General features: G+C 42.4%; 1 protein-coding gene across 5 annotated transcripts in view; it reads left to right on the forward strand.

Annotated features, from left to right (window-relative positions):
• The window catches only part of LOC137324566 (acylphosphatase-2-like), a 123,583-nt gene extending 109,595 nt beyond the window's left edge, over nt 1-13,988 (forward strand). For all 5 annotated transcript variants that reach the window (XM_067989003.1, XM_067989000.1, XM_067989004.1 and 2 more), the window contains one exon: nt 13,323-13,988. In XM_067989003.1, the coding sequence (XP_067845104.1) occupies nt 13,323-13,437 (115 nt within the window). In that variant the 3' untranslated portion in view covers nt 13,438-13,988. The remainder of the gene's footprint in view (nt 1-13,322) is intronic.
• The last annotated feature ends 3,426 nt before the right edge of the window (nt 13,989-17,414 follow it).

Raw genomic sequence — 17,414 nt, forward strand, 5'->3', positions numbered from 1 at the left:
CGTGTCAGAGGTGGACGGCTTGGCCGGCGAGGCTGGTGATGCTGTTCGCCCTCAGAGGAGGTCATGACTGCAGCTACGGCGGCCCCCATCCGGAAGATGTACATCTGAGGGGGTCCGCAAGGTAGGTACATGTCTCTGGACCCCGGGGTAAGTGTGCAAGTTGGTGCATTTGATTGTCAGGAGGAGGGTGGTGGAGGCCAAACTTTGTCCCAAGTGACAGAGTGGCCTCCTGCAATGAGTGAGGGTCTCCCCCCGCACCTGTCAAATGGATCTTTGCAGCTGCCACAGGCTGATGACTGCAACACGTCCATTTCAACTGGGAGTGTTTCCCCCAGTATGGGAAACAGTCCCAGTTGTTTCTAAAATCCCACCCCTCCTGACATATTCCCTTAATCAGATCTGTTAATGACCTGAAATAGCTAGATAAATATTGTCAAGTGGCACCCCGCTGGATTTAATTGCCTGCGGGAGTCCCACATGTGGGGGCTGCGCGCGCACGTCAGCGCGTCTGTGGGGAACCCGGAAGTGGGCGGGTTGGAGCTGGGCTCCTGACCCACTCCGGGATGCCCCGATTTTCGGAGCCCTCCCCCGCCAGGAACGCACCCGATAGTGGGTGCTAAAATGGAGCCCAATGTTACAGTATATTCACCTAACATCTTTCTGTCATAGAATCATGGAATCATAGAAAATTTACGGCACAGAAGGAGGCCATTCGGCCCATTGTGTCCGTGCCGGCCGAAAATGAGCCACCCAGCCTGATCCCACTTTCCAGCACTTGGTCCATAGCCTTTAGGTTATGGCACTTCAAGTGCATATCCAAGTACTTTTTAAATGTGATGAGGGTTTCTGCCTCTACCACCCTTTCAGGCAGTGAGTTCCAGACCCCCACCACCCTCTGGGTGAAAAAAAATTTCCTCAGCTTCCCTCTAATCCTTCTACCAGTCACTTTAAATCTATGCACCCTGGTTATCGACCTCTCTGTTAAGGGAAATAGGTCCTTCCTATCCACTCTATCTAGGCCCTTCAAAATTTTGTACACCTCAATTAAATCACCCCTCAGCCTCCTCTATTCCAAAGAAAACAACCCCAGCCTATCCAATCTTTCCTCATAGCTAAATTGCTCCAGTCCTGGCAACATCCTCGTAAACCTCCTCTGTACCCTCGCTAGTGCAATTATATCCTTCCTGCAATGCGGTGACCAGAACTGTACACAGTACTCAAGCTGTGACCTAACTAGTGTTTTATAGAGTTCTAACATGACCTCCCTTCTCTTATATTCTATGCCTCGACTAATAAAGGAAAGTATCCCGTATGCCTTCTTAACCACCTTATTTACTTGTCCTGCTACCTTCAGGGATCTGTGGACATGCACTCCAAGGTCCCTTACTTCCTCTACACCTCTCAATATCCTCCCATTTATTGTGTATTCCCTTGCCTTGTTTGCCCTCCTCTCATACTTCTCCGGATTGAATTCCATTTGCCACTTTTCTGCCCACTTGACCAGTCCATTGATATCTTCCAGCTTTCCTCCTCACTATCAACCACATGGCCAATTTTTGTATCATCTGCAAACTTCTGAATCATGCCCCTTACATTTAAGTCCAAATTATTAATATATACCACAAAAAGCAAGGGACCTAGTACTGAACCCTGTGGAACCCCACTGGAAACAGCCTTCCAGTCACAAAAACTCCCGTTGACCATTACCCTTTGCCACTGAGCCAATTTTGGATCCAAATTGCCACTTTCCCTTGGATCCCATGGGCTTGTACTTTTTTGACCAGTCTGCCATGTGGGACCTTGTCAAAAGCCTTGCTAAAATCTATGTAGACTACATCACCCACACTATCCTCATTGGCCCTCCTTGTTACCTCCTCAAAAAATTCAATCAAGTTAGTCAGACACGACCTTCCCTTAAAAAATCTATGCGGACTGTCCTTGATTAATCCATGACTTTCTAAGTGACAGTTTATCCTGTCCCTCGGAATTGATTCCAATAATTTGCCCACCACCGAGGTTAGACTGACTGGCTTGTAATTACTCGGTCTATCCCTTTCTCCCTTTTTAAACAATGGGTACAACCTTAGCAATCCTCCAATCCTCCGGCACCACGCCTGTATCCAGGGAGGATTGGAAAATGATGGTCATAGCCATCTCTGGACTGTTGACCCAAACTCTGGGAAACAACAACATCTTGCATTTATGTAGCGCCCTTTAATTTAGTTAAATGTCCCAAGGCACTTCACAGGAGCATTATCAGACAAAGTTTGACATTGAGCCACATAAGGAGATATTAGGACAGGTGACCAAAAGCTTGGTCAAAGAGTAGGTTTTAAGGAACCGCTTAAAGGAGGAGCGAGAGGTAGAGAGATTTAGGGAGGGAATTCCAGTGTTTAGGGCCTAGACAGCTGAAGGCACGGCTGCCAGTAGTGGGGTGAAGGAAATCAGGGATGCACTAGAGGCTAGAATTGGAGGAGCATAGAGATCTTGGAGGGTTATAGGGCTGGAGGAGGTTACAGAGATTGGGAGTGGTGTGGCCATGGAGAGATTTGAACACAAGAATGAGAATTTTAAATGCGAGGCGTTGCTGGACCAGGAGCCAGTGTAGATCAGCGAGCACAGGGTTAATGGGTGAACGGGACTTGGTGCAAGTTAAGATACGGACAGCAGAGTTTTGGATGAACTGAAGTTTACGGAGCGTGGAAGATTCTGTGAGTGGCAAACAAGTTGGAAGCCCCCAACTGCCATGGGTTTCCCTACTATCTGTCTCTAAAGTTATACTGCAATTTTCGTGTCACCATATAACGACAGCTTTAAATGCAGACTTTATGAGAGCCTTGCAATTATATGCTGTTTTGCACAACCATCACAAATATTTCACTTTTGTACTGAGTAGTGTGCAGTTTTTCCTTAGCTGAATGGCGTACAAGTTGGCGATTGTTTTTGCTTTTTTGTCACATACCACAAGAATGTAAAATTGCCAAAGAAACCATGAAACTGGTAATATTTGGGCAAATTCTAAATAATAGTAGTTAATCTGGTTGAGACTTGCATGCATCATTAATTCACATACAATATGTCAATGTTCAGTCTCAGCCTCTCATCGTTGTTTTCAGATCCTAGCTGAAGTACCTTTGCTGGTATTTTTAAGTCAAATCGGTGCTTTTGTGAGCATCTCTAATGAGGTCTTTCAAAGGCAAAACCTCCTTTAAAAAGTGAGGAAGGATCCATGACATCATCACCTATCAAACTGTCTAGAGTGAGAATTCTGGGTTTGGATGTTGATTTCTACCCAAAATTGTCCCACCTAACCCAGTAAACTATACAAAAATAGAAAGCACAGCTCCCCCATAACACTTCTCCCAGGAAAGCAGCCAACAAGGCAAGGAATACCTTCCCCAAACTCTGAGCATCCTCCCACATCCTGATTAAGGCCTCCTCTCAACTTCCCAACTTAATGACTACAAGGACAACACTGAAAAATTCCCACCCAGCCTCCACCGAACGGTTTGCAATTAGGTAAGAGTTGAGTATGAAATCTGCAGTTCACTAACATTCATTTACAATGCATCGCCTAGCAGGATCAGCTTCTATTGCTGGTCCATTACTTCCCTGCCATTTAAAAATCTTGCCTACAGAGCTTTAGACTTTAGGACTGGCTGAAATCCCACGGCACCAGCTACAGTATATTATTCACTGAACTCACCTGCCAGTCCCGCTCTGACTTCTGGTCCAGTACAGACTGGGGGCCCTCCAGCTGGAGGGACAAGTTTTGGCTTTGAAATGTGCTCAGCTGTCAAGATACTGCTGGCAGCTTCGTGACTGAGCACCAAAATGAGCTGCAGGTCCACTCTGCCATTGTAACAGCACAGGTCGTACGGGCTGAGACCCTAATTGTGCTCCTCTCACTTTCAGACCCAGAGTCTGGGAACACACCACCAAAATTGCTCTTTGCCAGCACGTGCAATCAAAGCCCTCAACTGTTGGATACTCATGCCAGAAACCACTGCAGCGCAAACCCTAATGTCTTCATCACTGTCCATTGAGGAATAGGTGCTCAGCCACCTAAGACTGCACATCTTGGAGCAGGGTCAGAGCAGCTTGCAAATAATGGGGCAGAACACTGCACGAAGCAGCTGGAAGCCCACGTCCTCGAAAGTAATGAGAAAGTCACATCACTAAAGAGGGATTATGAAATAGTCATAAAGTAGATGACCTTGACAACTAGGGATGATGCAATAAAATCTGGATCTTCTGAATCCTTGAAGATCTGAAGAGAAACAGACCAATCACTTTCATCCAGGAGATTGTCTGGTTCCTCTTAGATCTGGATGGTGGAGCAGTGCTGATGCTGGGACATGTTCACAGAACACTGACACCTATGGCCACAGACCTGCATCGCCCTCGGGCCTTTATGGTATGAGTCCTTAACTTTCAAATAAAGGAGCCTGGACCAAGGCTGAACTATGTTGCCAGGGACACTGTATATCAAAATTTGCTGAAGTGCCTTAGAACTCCTGCAGAAACACAAGGCTTTTGATAACATCAGGCTTGCTCTCTACAACAAAGTTTCAAGCACAGGATGGCCTATCTCACAAGGCTCAAAATTCTTAGAGGACATTCAACCATTTTCAATACACCGGGCCAGCCTATATATCTCCCATTGCCAAATGGTAACAACCCTACAGAAGAAGTAATAAACATATCCACCCCCCCCCCACCCCCACTCCTCCTTGCCACAGAAAACCTCATTTTGTACCAGCACATTGCAGAAGCCCCAACACCGACACAACCAAGATCCATTCCCTTCTCAGTTGCTTCTATAAAGAGACAATTTATGGCTGAGGGGCCACTTTGTTACATCTTATGGAACAGAAGGCATACTAGAGCTCTGAAGCTGAGCACTGGAACATCAGCACATCAATCATGATCAGCACTGGTCATGAAGTCAACCAGCAAGAGATGGAATATTTTTTCATTTTGAAATAAGTATGAAAAAATACACTGAGGTGTTCTTTAGGAATATGATACGGTAATTGTAAGGCTTTACCTGGATTCTTCCACTTACATGCAATTGCATTTTGTTTAAAATATTTATAGTACCACAAGAACAAAACTATAGTATAAATGGGAACATAAGGGAGTTTCCCATTGAACTGAGTTTTTATATAATTCATGCACCTGTCATCCTAAGGCACTTGTGACTTTAGAACTCACATGTTATTCAGATTTTGAAAAAGTGTAAACCATAAATATTGCTTGCTTCTCTGAAGAAGTGTGGTTGTGATTGTTGCTACACATTCCACCCATAGTATTCATATCTCAATACTGATGTGAAGTTATCAAGTGGAGTGGGTACTTTAAAGGTGCAGTCTCTGTATTCTAATGTTCTAAGATATGTAGCTTGCTATTGAGTAGCATTGAAAAACATAATCTGAGCAACATATCTTGTAACAGTAAGGGTAAATGAATTGCTTGAAAGTGATTGACTGAAATGGAGGTGCTGCACAAATTGACAATTGTAGTCCCTTGTTGATTCCATACTGAGATCAAGGCAAAGAGTCAAAAACCAGATACTTAATATGCAGATACTTAAGAACTGACAGAATTTTTCAGAACTCTGTAGAAAAGCCTAATTCTATATGTTGTAAATTTCCTATGGATGGAAGATCAAGCACAAGTAAAATAAACGAGAATGTAAACCGGCAGTAGAATTGTGATAAATTAGTGTAACTGATTTATATCACTATACAGATTTGACATACATCATTCAACCCTATCACGTTTAATATACAGCTCTGCAGTTTGCACCACGCAGACATTCATTTTTTGGAAAAATAATAATTAAGGGGCTTCTTTTAAAAAAAAATACATGAACCCCTAAATAAAAGCTAATCATGTTACACTCAAACGCACTTATTTCATTTGAATCACAAAAAACTAGGGGGTAATTGCAGTGATCCTGTGTTCCTAGGTGGGAGCCTCATTCGTAGGTACTGCTGGCCAGACATAGGCTTGCAACAGATGAGCACCAGTTCTGTAAACTGTGCTCCCTTTCAGCAAGGTTCCATACTGGGAGCGCAGGAGCGCTGAATTTTCTCATATAGCTATTTTAAAACTCTTGTGTATTGACACATTTGCACTTCCTGTAAATGTAATGCTTCCCTGTCTCACTTTTTCCATCGCACTACTTCCATCATGCCTATCTGTAAGGCTTTTCTGTCATATTTAAGTGTCCTATTTTTAACCCTATCTCATACTTAGCTCTGATTGACTCATTCTTTCCACACGACTCAGTCTAGCTCTAGTCCTTCCAGCTGCCAAATTGCGTCTGTGAGCTGCAGTGGTGTTGTTTCTAACAGTGCCACCAGCCTAAGGCCTGTGAAGATTGATCCTCTCACTCTTGTTTCCTCTCTCTGCTCTCACTGCTTGTTGCCCTTCTCTGTACTCGCTATCCATCCCAAGAGCTGGTGCGATCTCCCCATTCCTGTCCAAAGGAAGGCAAAATTGCTGCATTCCCAGCCAATCTCCATGAAGCAACTTTAATTTTTTTTTAAAGTGCTTCCTGCACTTTTACTAAAATTCTGGTAAAGGGCAGTAAGAGCTTTAAAGAACTTAAATCCAGTTCCTGGGTTATGGCCAGGAACACAGCAATCTGGCCATTCAGGTTGTCACAAACAGCTTTCACTTCACCGTGGGGGGGTGGGATTTTCTTAGTTGTTTAATATGCATAGTAGATATGTCGCAAATATGGTGGTGTGTGCAGTAAATGCTCTAATCAGCTAAGAGCTGGGAAACCAGCTTTGAGTAAGATTTAAAACTTCTGTGGGGTGGAGGGCAGGGTGAAGGCTCGCATTCCTTACTGTCTTCTTTCTACTGCAGCACTCTTCCCCCCAAAAATAATGTCAGGCGCAGTATGTCCTGGATGCCTACAGCAGTTGCAGTCGTAATGCGTGTGACATCATGTGGTATTAGAAACTAGGGTTATGAATCTGTTACATTTTAAATTTATTCTTGATTTTTGCAACCTATTTTCTGAAGTAGGATTTTTTAAAAAAGGTGTAAACATTTAGCAGCAACCATAAGGGGTTATATCTGTAAATGCTAATGTAGATATCCTGTAACAGAAAATATTTCTTACTTTTGCAGCAAGTAAAAGGAATAAGCAAAATAAATGGTTGTTTGTACCCGTTTTAAACCTGTGTGAAGCAGTTTCAGTCACCAAAATAATAGCCGAAGGATCTCTGAAGCAGTTGAGCTTATTACAAATTAATTTCAGAGTTTTGTGGTGTAGACATAAATGTGAACCTGTAATCATTGTGCAGTACTAATCATTATCTAAGCGTGACTGTGGCAGACTTGTAGATGAAGGACCCAGCAGTTAATAAATAATTAATGACATTCTTTCTAGTTGATGAGAGAATGCATGTTTTGTTCTTTCAGCCGTAAGGTCGCTTATTTGTCATCTACCTAGAAAGCATTATTCTGCCAGTGCAGTGAAATGATTGACACTAAGATAAGAGGGGATATGCTTGTGTCTGAAAGTACCCCCCATAGCTCAGTGAATAAATGCACCACATAATATGGAAATAAGCAGCATAAAGCTTTGAACCCCGAGGGCTGATTTTAACCCTACCCACCTGGCAGAAACTGGGCTAAAATGGCTACAGCGACTTACCCACTCCGATCCTGTTGCCTTTCCGTGGGTTATAATTTTAACCTGCTCTTTTAAGCAGGTGGGAGGGACACCTGCTGTAAAGCAGCAGGGTCCTTCTTTACATATGCAGATCAGGCTCCCATCAGATCACTAGAGCCTGTACAATCTTAACCAGAGCCTTGCATGGGGAAGCCATTGTGGACTTCCCGCAAGGCCAACCAGGCAAGAGGAGCTGAGGCCAGAAGAGCATTAACTTTATTTTTTTAGTTTCTTTGTGGGCCAGGAGGAGCAGGAGTGCACCTCCGGGCCCCACAAGGAAACCTTGGGCCTCTCCTGCCCCAGGCTTCCCTCCCTCCCAACTGCAATGCCCTTTCAACCCCCCCTCCCAGTCACTCACCAGAGTGTTGGAGATTGTTCCTTCGAGTCCCCGGTGGCAGTCTCCTGCCCGCCGGTTAGCTAGCACTTCCCACCAGGTTCAGGCGGGAGACTATGCAGTCAGATTAAAATCTCCCAGGCATCATGCTGTGGAGGACCGGATGGCTTGCTGTTTGCCTCAGCCACTGGCCACCGATTCCCACTAGGGTGTCAAAATTGGAGCTCTGGTCTTTTCTATTAGAAATTTCAGCCTGGGCGATAATTGGGATGTAACGATTGGATTCAGTTTCCTGAGCTGGGGAGGTAAAAAGTTTTTTAAAAAACAATGGCTAGAATTTCTGCTTCTGAACAAGATCCAGAAATCCTTGATGAAAGTGAAAGTAAACACTGCGCCTGGTTTCATATCCTGAAATTCTGGAAAATGAACTATTTGGAAATTTGACAATAAATGGAAACCTGAAAAGAGGACTCGTTTAACAATCTCAATGAACATTTCAACTGGAGCTTTTATTTTTAATTCTCTCCAGAAGATGCTGCCTCTTCGTGATATATGACTCCTCAGGCATTCACAGCCCTTCGATACCTCGCCCCAATGGACATTCTTCATAAATGACCATAGACAGTGAGTGTTAGCAGGCAATTCACACCCAAGCCTGAATCCATCCTTACCTAACAACCACACATGTGTTCTTTCCAGCTGTTGTTACTGGATAGTAAATAATTGGAAGCAACGACCCTGGTTTATCTTTACCCTACTTAGACAGTTGTTGCTTCCCATCTGCTGGCCTGGTTGAGATCAACGGACTCAACACAAGCTCGAGGATCAAATCTGAACCATTTGGTCTTCCTGACTCGATACTAGCTACACTGAGTAATCTTTGGAGCCCTAAACTGCAGGCTTTAAACAAATAAACTGCCAGTGCATCTCTGTCTGTGCCAGAATCTCCTGTGGAAACTGTCTTAGCAACCTGTTACTTCAGGCCTCGTTGAACACAAAATAGGAGGCATCAAGCTTGACACTGACTCGCTGTCATAAAATTCCCTAATCTAATGGATTTACTGTTAGCATCATTCAGATTATAGGGTGAGTTTCTGCAGAGGTTCTCAGTAACTTTGGCTTTGCGTGGAAATCCCAGAAAAATGTCGGTTTCCACGGTTCTTCTGCCGAAGAAATGGCAGACAATTGGGTCAAACCCCAAGGAAATTCACCCCTTAGGTCTTCCAACTGAAATTTACAAATAAAAACAGAGGAGAAAGAATCAAAGAACTGACAGTGAAAAGTGAGATCAACGAAAGCAACATTTAAGTGAATTCAACTCTGCTTTAAGCATTTTATTCCCAAACTGAATTGTATACCCAATGTTCTGACCTGAACACTGCTGTGTTTATGCACTGCATGGACAAGGGATATTTGCCTTCTCTCATTGCACATACTTTCCAATTTTTTTTTAAGAAGGAAAAGGTCTCAAGTGAAAAGCTATTTGAAGTACTTGACTGTAACATTTTTCACAAGTCAGATAACATATTCCAAGCAGACCATTGTTTTACTGGGAAATGAGAAATTTACAGACAAGCAGAAAGCAGGTGGAGGGCATTTTTTCCACTACACAGGCAATGATTATTTTTCAAGCTGGATATTCCCACAACACAGCTGCATGTTTGGCAGAGATTCCTGTATGTAAATTGCTAATATCTTTAATATATTAAACCTGGTTGAGTTTCTTCTTTAATAGCTTTTTTTTATATAACATTCATACTGAATTCTCCTCCAGTTGGCGGGTTAGTGGCAGACCAGGAATCCACCTCTAACCCACTGTAAGTTTTTCCCAGGGCCACAATTAAGCATGTAGGGTGGGTTTGGAGCAGTAATGCCACTCATGATAGGTTTACCTTGCTGGCAAGGAAGGAAATTCAGTTATAAACATCACAATTATTGCACTTCCCACCCCACAATTATTGCACTTCCCACCCCATCCGGAAGCCATGTAATCTCCTTGGGGGGGGGGCAAAAAAATCAGATAAAAACCCAGGCAATTAGGGGCAAAAAGAAATCTGGAAAATTCCTCTCCGACAGCCTTAGGTGCTCGAAACTAGTCCAGGTGACTACTATGGCCCTGATTAACGATACAAGATACCTATCTCTTGTATGAGGTGATCTTCATCCCAACCAGAAACAGGTCCAGCACTCCTTTGAAGGACTTCAGCAAATCAGCACTCACCGCACGAGCCAGTAACCTGTTCCACAGATCCACTATTCTCTGGGAAAAGAAGAACAGGCTAACATCCAATCTAGTTCTGCCCTTACATAACTTGTAAGAGTGACCCCTGGTTTTTCTTAATCTATTCTGTTGAAACAATTGATCTACACAACCATAATCTAGTCCGTTCATGACCTATAAACCTCGATCAAATCACGTTTAACCCTACGCTTCTCTAAAGTATAGAGATCCAACTCTTTACTCTCTAGGTTTGTGTTTTCAGAGATTTTAATTCTCACATTGACTGGAAGAAGACAAATAGCTCAAGTAGTAAAGTTAATGAATTTCTAGAATGTTTTCGGGACAGTTTTCCAGAACAGTGGTCTAGAATTTACTGTGAAAATAATGGTGAGGCCAAAAGCATCCTCCGTTATTTATGCGCACATCAGATAGCAACTTGCGGCGAGCGCACATGCGCAGTTAAACACAAAAATCCAGAAGTTGCTGTCTGAGATGCGCTGCCCCTCCATCAGCTTCGCGAAAACGGCATCTCGCTGTCTGACTCACCACTCAAACACATTGAACAGCATGATGTTCCTGTACTTACATAGTCGACACGGACTAAACTTGCCACAAAAAGTTAGGGCTTGTCCATTCCTGTCTAAGTACCCTTTTAACAACGCAATAAGTCTTAATTACTGCCAAACAGTCTCTCTGGCCCTGAAAATTAACTTTTACAAGCGTGGAGTCTAATTCCATCAGCTTTTAATTGTTGTTGGAGATTTTAAAAAAAAATTTAAGTATTTTTTAAAACTTTTTCTTTCTGTCTCTTTTTTCTCTCTTTTAAGCCAATCTTTCTTTCCCTCTCTTTATTTTGCTTACTGTACCTGATTTGACATTGTATTCACTATTCTAACTTACATTTCCTGGTTCAGACTCTGTGCTGCTTATTAACAGTTCCTCAGTCTGATTAGTTAAGGAGATACACAGTTGCTTGTCCTGTTCACACAGGTCCCAGATGCCCTGTAGATGGCGCTGCGTTGTTTGGATCGCTAACTTACAGCAAGTTGCCACGTAAAAGCTCATGGAAAGTATATAGCCAAGGGCAAGTCTAACAAATGGTAGGCGTCGCTCGTTCACCGTTCACAGTAAATTCTGGCCCAATATGAACTAGAACCGACAAGGGATAAGGCCATAATAGATTTAGGGATGAACATCTTGCGAATAGTGACCATAATATGATTGAATTTGATATTAGGTTTGAGAGAGAGAAGTGAGAGTCACAAACCAGAGGTTTTAAATCTAAGTAAGGCAAACTTTGAAGGGATGAGAAATAAATTGACCACAGTAAACTGATCTGAATTGTTAATGGGTCAACCTACAGACAAACAGTGGGAAGTATTCAAAGAGGTTTTTGGTACAATACAAAACCAGTACAGACCCCAAAAAGGCTTGTATAAGAGAAAAGGCTTACACGAATGCAAGGAAAAATTGAAATCCCACAGAATGGGAGAGCTATAAAAAGCAACAAAGAGTAAAGAAAGTAATAAGAGGTGCAAAAAGGATAATGAAACACAACTTGCAAGGGATATCAAAGCTAACAGTAGAAGTTTTTATAAATATATTTTAAAAAAGAGTGGTAAGGGGAAATGTGGGCCCATTAAAGACAGATGCAGATGGTACAATAATGGATAATAAGCAAATGGAAGACTTGTTAAATTAATACTTTTACCCATTTCCACAGTACAGAAGAGAACAACATACCAGCGGTAAAGGGAATCTAAAAATATGTCACAAGGGGAGGAACTTATTGGATTTAATATAAGTAAGAAAATGGTAATTGGAGAAAATAATGTGACTTGAGATAGACGAATCTCCAAGGCCTGATGGTTTCCACCCTAGGGTATTAAAAAAAAAGGTGAGGAAATTGCAGATGCGTTAGCCAAATTTCTCTAGATTCGGGATATGAGCCTTTGGATTGGAAAATTGCAAATATCACTCCATTATTTAAGAAAGGAGGAAGGGAGAAACTAGGAAACTGCAGACCTGTCAGTTACATTCAGTTGTGGGGAAGTTACTGGAATCTATCATCAGGTTTAAGTGACTGATCACTTGAACAAGTATGAGCTGATCAAAGGGAGTTTGCATGTATTTGTGATGGGTAGGTCATGTCCGTCTTATCTAGTTGAATTTTATGAGAAGGTCACTAACACGGTGGATAGCAGAGTGTCTATGGATGTTGTCTATATGAACTTCCAGAAGACATTTAATATGGTTCTGCACAACAAATTATTAGAAAAAATAAAATTGTATGGAATTGAAGGTAACCTTGTGACTTGGGTTGGAAGTAGAAGACAGAGAGGAGGAATAAAGGGTTTGTTGTCTGATTGATGGAATGGGACAAGTAGCATTCCAGGGTTCTGTACTCTGGCCTTAGCTTTTCACCATATATATCAATGACTTGAATGAAGGAATAGAGAGTTGTATATCCAAGTTTGCAGATAACACCAAGTTTGGAGGCACAGTAAGTTGTTTAAATGGGAGCAGGACGTTACAAAGCGACATAGACAGATTAAGTTAGTGGGCAAAACTACGGCAGATGGAGTTCAATGTAGAGAAGTGTGAGGTAATCAACTTTGGATCCAAGAAAGACAAATTGGAATATTTTCTGAATGGTGAGAGACTAGGAACTGTGGAGGAGCAAAGGGTATGGGTGGCCATGTACTCAAATCACTAAGAACTAGGGCACGGGTACAAAAAGTACATCGATCTTTTGAAATGTGGTGTATTAATTATTCAGTTTCACTGTAAAGTGCAGCAACAGATTAAAGCATTGTGCAATTCCTGCATAATCAGGATGTCAACCAAGCCGTCAAGAGAGATGCAGAGGGGAGAAGGAAAATCTGAGGCATGTCAACCCAACTGGTATTACGCACTTCTAGTGGCTGGTTACACAGCAGCACTTCCACAGCTCTAGGAACGGTCACCTACCCACAGTTCTGGTTGGAGAATGGTACAGAAGAGCCTAAAGAAGGGGTGGGGGGTATTAATTTTAAAATTATGGTCTAATACTTCTTTGCTTCTCTCCACAGGAAGAATTGGTTAAGCAAAGTGGGAAGTCCAAGTTCTCGCATCGACCGGGCACATTTTTCAAATGAGAAAGAGATCTCCAAACTGGAATTCAGTAATTTCACCACCAGATACTGAGAGCATGATCTTACATTGCTCCTCAGCTTGCGGCCGAAGCAGCAAGTTGGAATCGTGCTAGCATTGTTCATGTTCAGCTGAGTGCCTCTAATTGCATGACTGCTGCTTATTGGAAAAGCTTCTCTATTATTAAAACAAGCAATAATCTACTGTTTAAAATAAGTGACATGAAAAAGATTGCACTAATATACAAAAGGATCCTCATCTGTAGAACTGTGAACTGAGGATGAGTTTTCTTTCTAAAAGTGCTATTATAAATGAGTAATCTCCTTTGGAGGCACACTGCTATGCTGCCTTAAGGAAACACTTGAGAATATTTATTTTTAAAATATGCACCAATTCATTTTGCAGTCAAAAAGTATGTGAATAAGAAAATAGGAATGGAAATAAATGATCTGTCAACTCTGGTGTTCAAATCATTTTTAATTATTGTGCATTAATTGCTTTTTAAATATTAAAGATTCCATAAACTCTCCTAAAAGCTAGTGCTAATATAAAATCAGATTAAAAATTCTTTGTGATGGTCAAGTATTAAAAATGTTTTAAACATATTATGTGTCAGTCTTGTTATTTGCATTGTTTATACATTATTAAAAGGCTTTATATTCTGCAGTTCTAATTGAACATATCACTGTACACGTCATCCTCTCAGCAATGGAGAAGGTATTGACTGAGTGCAGATCGAGAACAGATGTGGCCTGTGTGTGTGTTCTTTGTGTGACACCAATCTGTCAACCCTTATTCTCCTGATATTCATTCAGGACCAGTTCTGCCTTCATTCTTCGCACCACTAAGGCCATATACATGTCACCTGAAAGAATCCTCTTATGAGAAGCTGCCCCTAATTAAATCAGAGGTTTAAAGATCTAAACTTAGACATCGAGGCAAAAGGAAAAAAAAACACATTTATAGGAAACCAATATATGGCTGGACCACAGGAGCTTTAATAGAATGTAAACAATAAAACATTTTAAGTTTGAAAATTGAAGTATGACCTTTATTGAACATGGCATCAGAACATGTACTGACTGACTTTACAAAATTATGCTCCCAGCGGGAGCCTCATTCACCGGCAGCACATATTGAGAAATCATGGGTGCATTTTCCCATTATTTTCTGCCCAGTGAAAAAATGTTGGAAGCACGCCTGCAATTTTCCAATATATGCTCCTGGCGGGTAAGGCTTCCCACCAGGAGCGCAATTTTTAAAAATTGTTCCTATAAGGCATTCTTTGTCATCTGCTATCCACATTATGGGGCACTGAGCCCTGAGGCTATGGAGCAGCCTATATGCACAGTGCTCAATAACTTGACCTAGTAGCACCTCAAGCGTTTGCAGCCTGTGCACCAGTTGTGTGCTAAGCTTGTTAAAACCTCAGTTTTGACGCAAAGAAGGGGAAGTGCACACACAAATATAAAGCTGTTAAAGTGGAGAAAGGGGTTTCAGGGTTGTGCATGTATGTGATTGCTGTGAGGTGAGGTGGGTGCCATAGCAAGATGCTGAGTTGGAGCCCTCGCCCCCTCCCTGCCCCTCCCTTTAACCAGAAAGAATTGTGAAGGATTGTGGCTGTGTGGTGCTTCACAGCGATGCCAGGGCAACAGGATACTCACCTCGCCACCTCCCACAGCAATAAGTGAGTGCCCACATGCTCCATGTCCTTATTCCCAAAGGGGCAGAAGCTTTAACGGTGAAGGTGCCCCTCCGATGGCTTGCCTTTGGCAGGCATTATGCACCAATTTGTCCTGGAAAAAGGTAAGTAAATGAGGGTACAGTTGGCAGTTCAGCATGTGCCAAGTGATATGGGAGAGGTGAAGTAACCGATTTAGGATTGTGAGGGTGCTAAAATGGAAGACGGCATTTTGGGATTGTGTAACATGGTTTCTGTGTGTGACGGGAGCTTTGTAGCCAGGATGCAGGACAGGAAGTTCAAGCCCTTAACCAGAATGCAGTGTGAAGGGTTATATACAATGTACAGCACAGAAACAGGCCATTCGGCCCAACAGGTCCACGCCAGTGTTTATGCTCCACACGAGCCTCCTCCCTCCCTACTTCATCTAACCCTATCAGCATATCCTATTCTTTTCTCTTTCATGTGTTTATCTAGCTTCCCCTTAAATGCATCTATGCTAGTCGCCTCAACTACACTTTGTGGTAGCAAGTTCCACGTTCTAACCATTCTCTGGGTAAAGAAGTTTCTCCTGAATTTCATGTTGGATTTATTAGTGACTATCTTATATTTATGGCCCCTAGTTCTGGTCTCTCCCGCAAGTGGAAACATCTTCTCTACGTCTACCCTATCAAACCCTTTCATAATCTTAAAGACCTCTAACTGGTCACCCCTCAGTCTTCTCTTTTCTAGAGAAAAGAGTCCCAGCCTGCTCAATCTTTCCTGATAAGTATAACCTCTCAGTTCTGGTATCATCCTAGTAAACCTTTTTTGCACCTTCTCCAGTTCCTCTTTATCCTTTTTATAGTGTGGAGACCAGAACTGTGCACAGTACTCCAAGTATGGTCTGACTCAGGTTCTAAACAAGTTTAACTTTACTTCTCTGCTTTTCAATTCTATCCCTCTAGAAATGGACCCCAGTGCTTGGTTTGCTTTTTTTTAATGCTTTATTAATCTACATCGCTACTTTGTGTATCTGTACCCCCAGATCCCTCTACTCCTCTACCCCATTTAGACTCTTTTTATCCAAGCAGTATGTGGCCCCCTTATTCTTCCTATCAAAATGTAATACCCCACACTTATCTATATTGAAATTCATTTGCCAGTTACACGCCCATTCTGTAAGTTTGTTAATGTATACCTGTATTTTGTTGCAGTCCTCCTTGGTATTAACTATACCCCCCCAATTTGGTATTGTCCTGTAAATTTTGAAATTGTACTTCCGATTCCTGAGTCCAAATCATTTATGTAAATGGTGAACAACAGTGGTCCCAGCACCAATCCTTGTGGAACACCACTTCCACCTTTTGCCAGTCTGAATAACTACTTTTAACCCCTACTCTCCGTTTTCTGTTTTGTAGCCGGCTTGCTACCCATTCTGCTGCATGTTCCCTGACTCCACATGATCTGGCCTTACATGAGTCTACTATGCGGTACCTTATCAAAGGCCTTTTGAAAATCCAAATATATTACATCTACTACATTACCCTTGTCTACCCTTATTGTTACTTCTTAAAAGAATTCAATAAGGTTGGTCAAGCATGACCTTCCCTTTTGGAATCCGTGCTGACTATTCTTTATTATATTTTCAGTTTCTAGATGTTTTTCTATTGCATCTTTGAGTAAGGATTTCATTATCTTTCCTACAACAGACATTAAACTAATTGGTCTATAGTTCCCTGGATTGGTTCTATCTCCCTTTTTAAATATAGGAATCACATTAGGTGTCCGCCAGTCCTCTGGCACTTTTTTCCAATGAATTTTTATATATGTGTAAAAGTGCCTCTGCTATCTCTTCCCTACCTTTTAATTTGCACGGATACAATCCATCCGGACCAGGGATTTTATCCTCTCTAAGTTTGATTAGTTTATCAATTATCCAAGTCTGGATGTTGTCCAGGTCTTGCTGCATACGGGCACGGACTGCTTCATTATCTGAGGGGTTGTGAATGGAACTGAACACTGTGCAATCATTAGCAAACATCCCTATTTCTGACCTAAACATTCACTCCCTTCACCACCGGCACACTGTGGCTGCAGTGTGTACCATCCACAGGATGCACTGCAGCAACGCACCAAGGCTTCTTCAACAGCACCTCCCAAACCCGCGACCTCTACCATCTAGAAGGACAAGTGCAGCAGGCACATGGGAACAACACCACCTGCACGTTCCCAGACCATCCTGACTTGGAAATATATCGCCATTCCTTCATCGTCGCTGGGTCAAAATCCTGGAACTCCCTTCCCAACAGCACTGTGGGAGAAGCTTCACCACACGGACTGCAGCAGTTCAAGAAGGCGGCTCACCACC

This window comes from Heptranchias perlo, chromosome 8, assembly GCF_035084215.1.
Source record: "Heptranchias perlo isolate sHepPer1 chromosome 8, sHepPer1.hap1, whole genome shotgun sequence".
Classification (NCBI taxonomy): Eukaryota; Metazoa; Chordata; class Chondrichthyes; order Hexanchiformes; family Hexanchidae; genus Heptranchias; species Heptranchias perlo.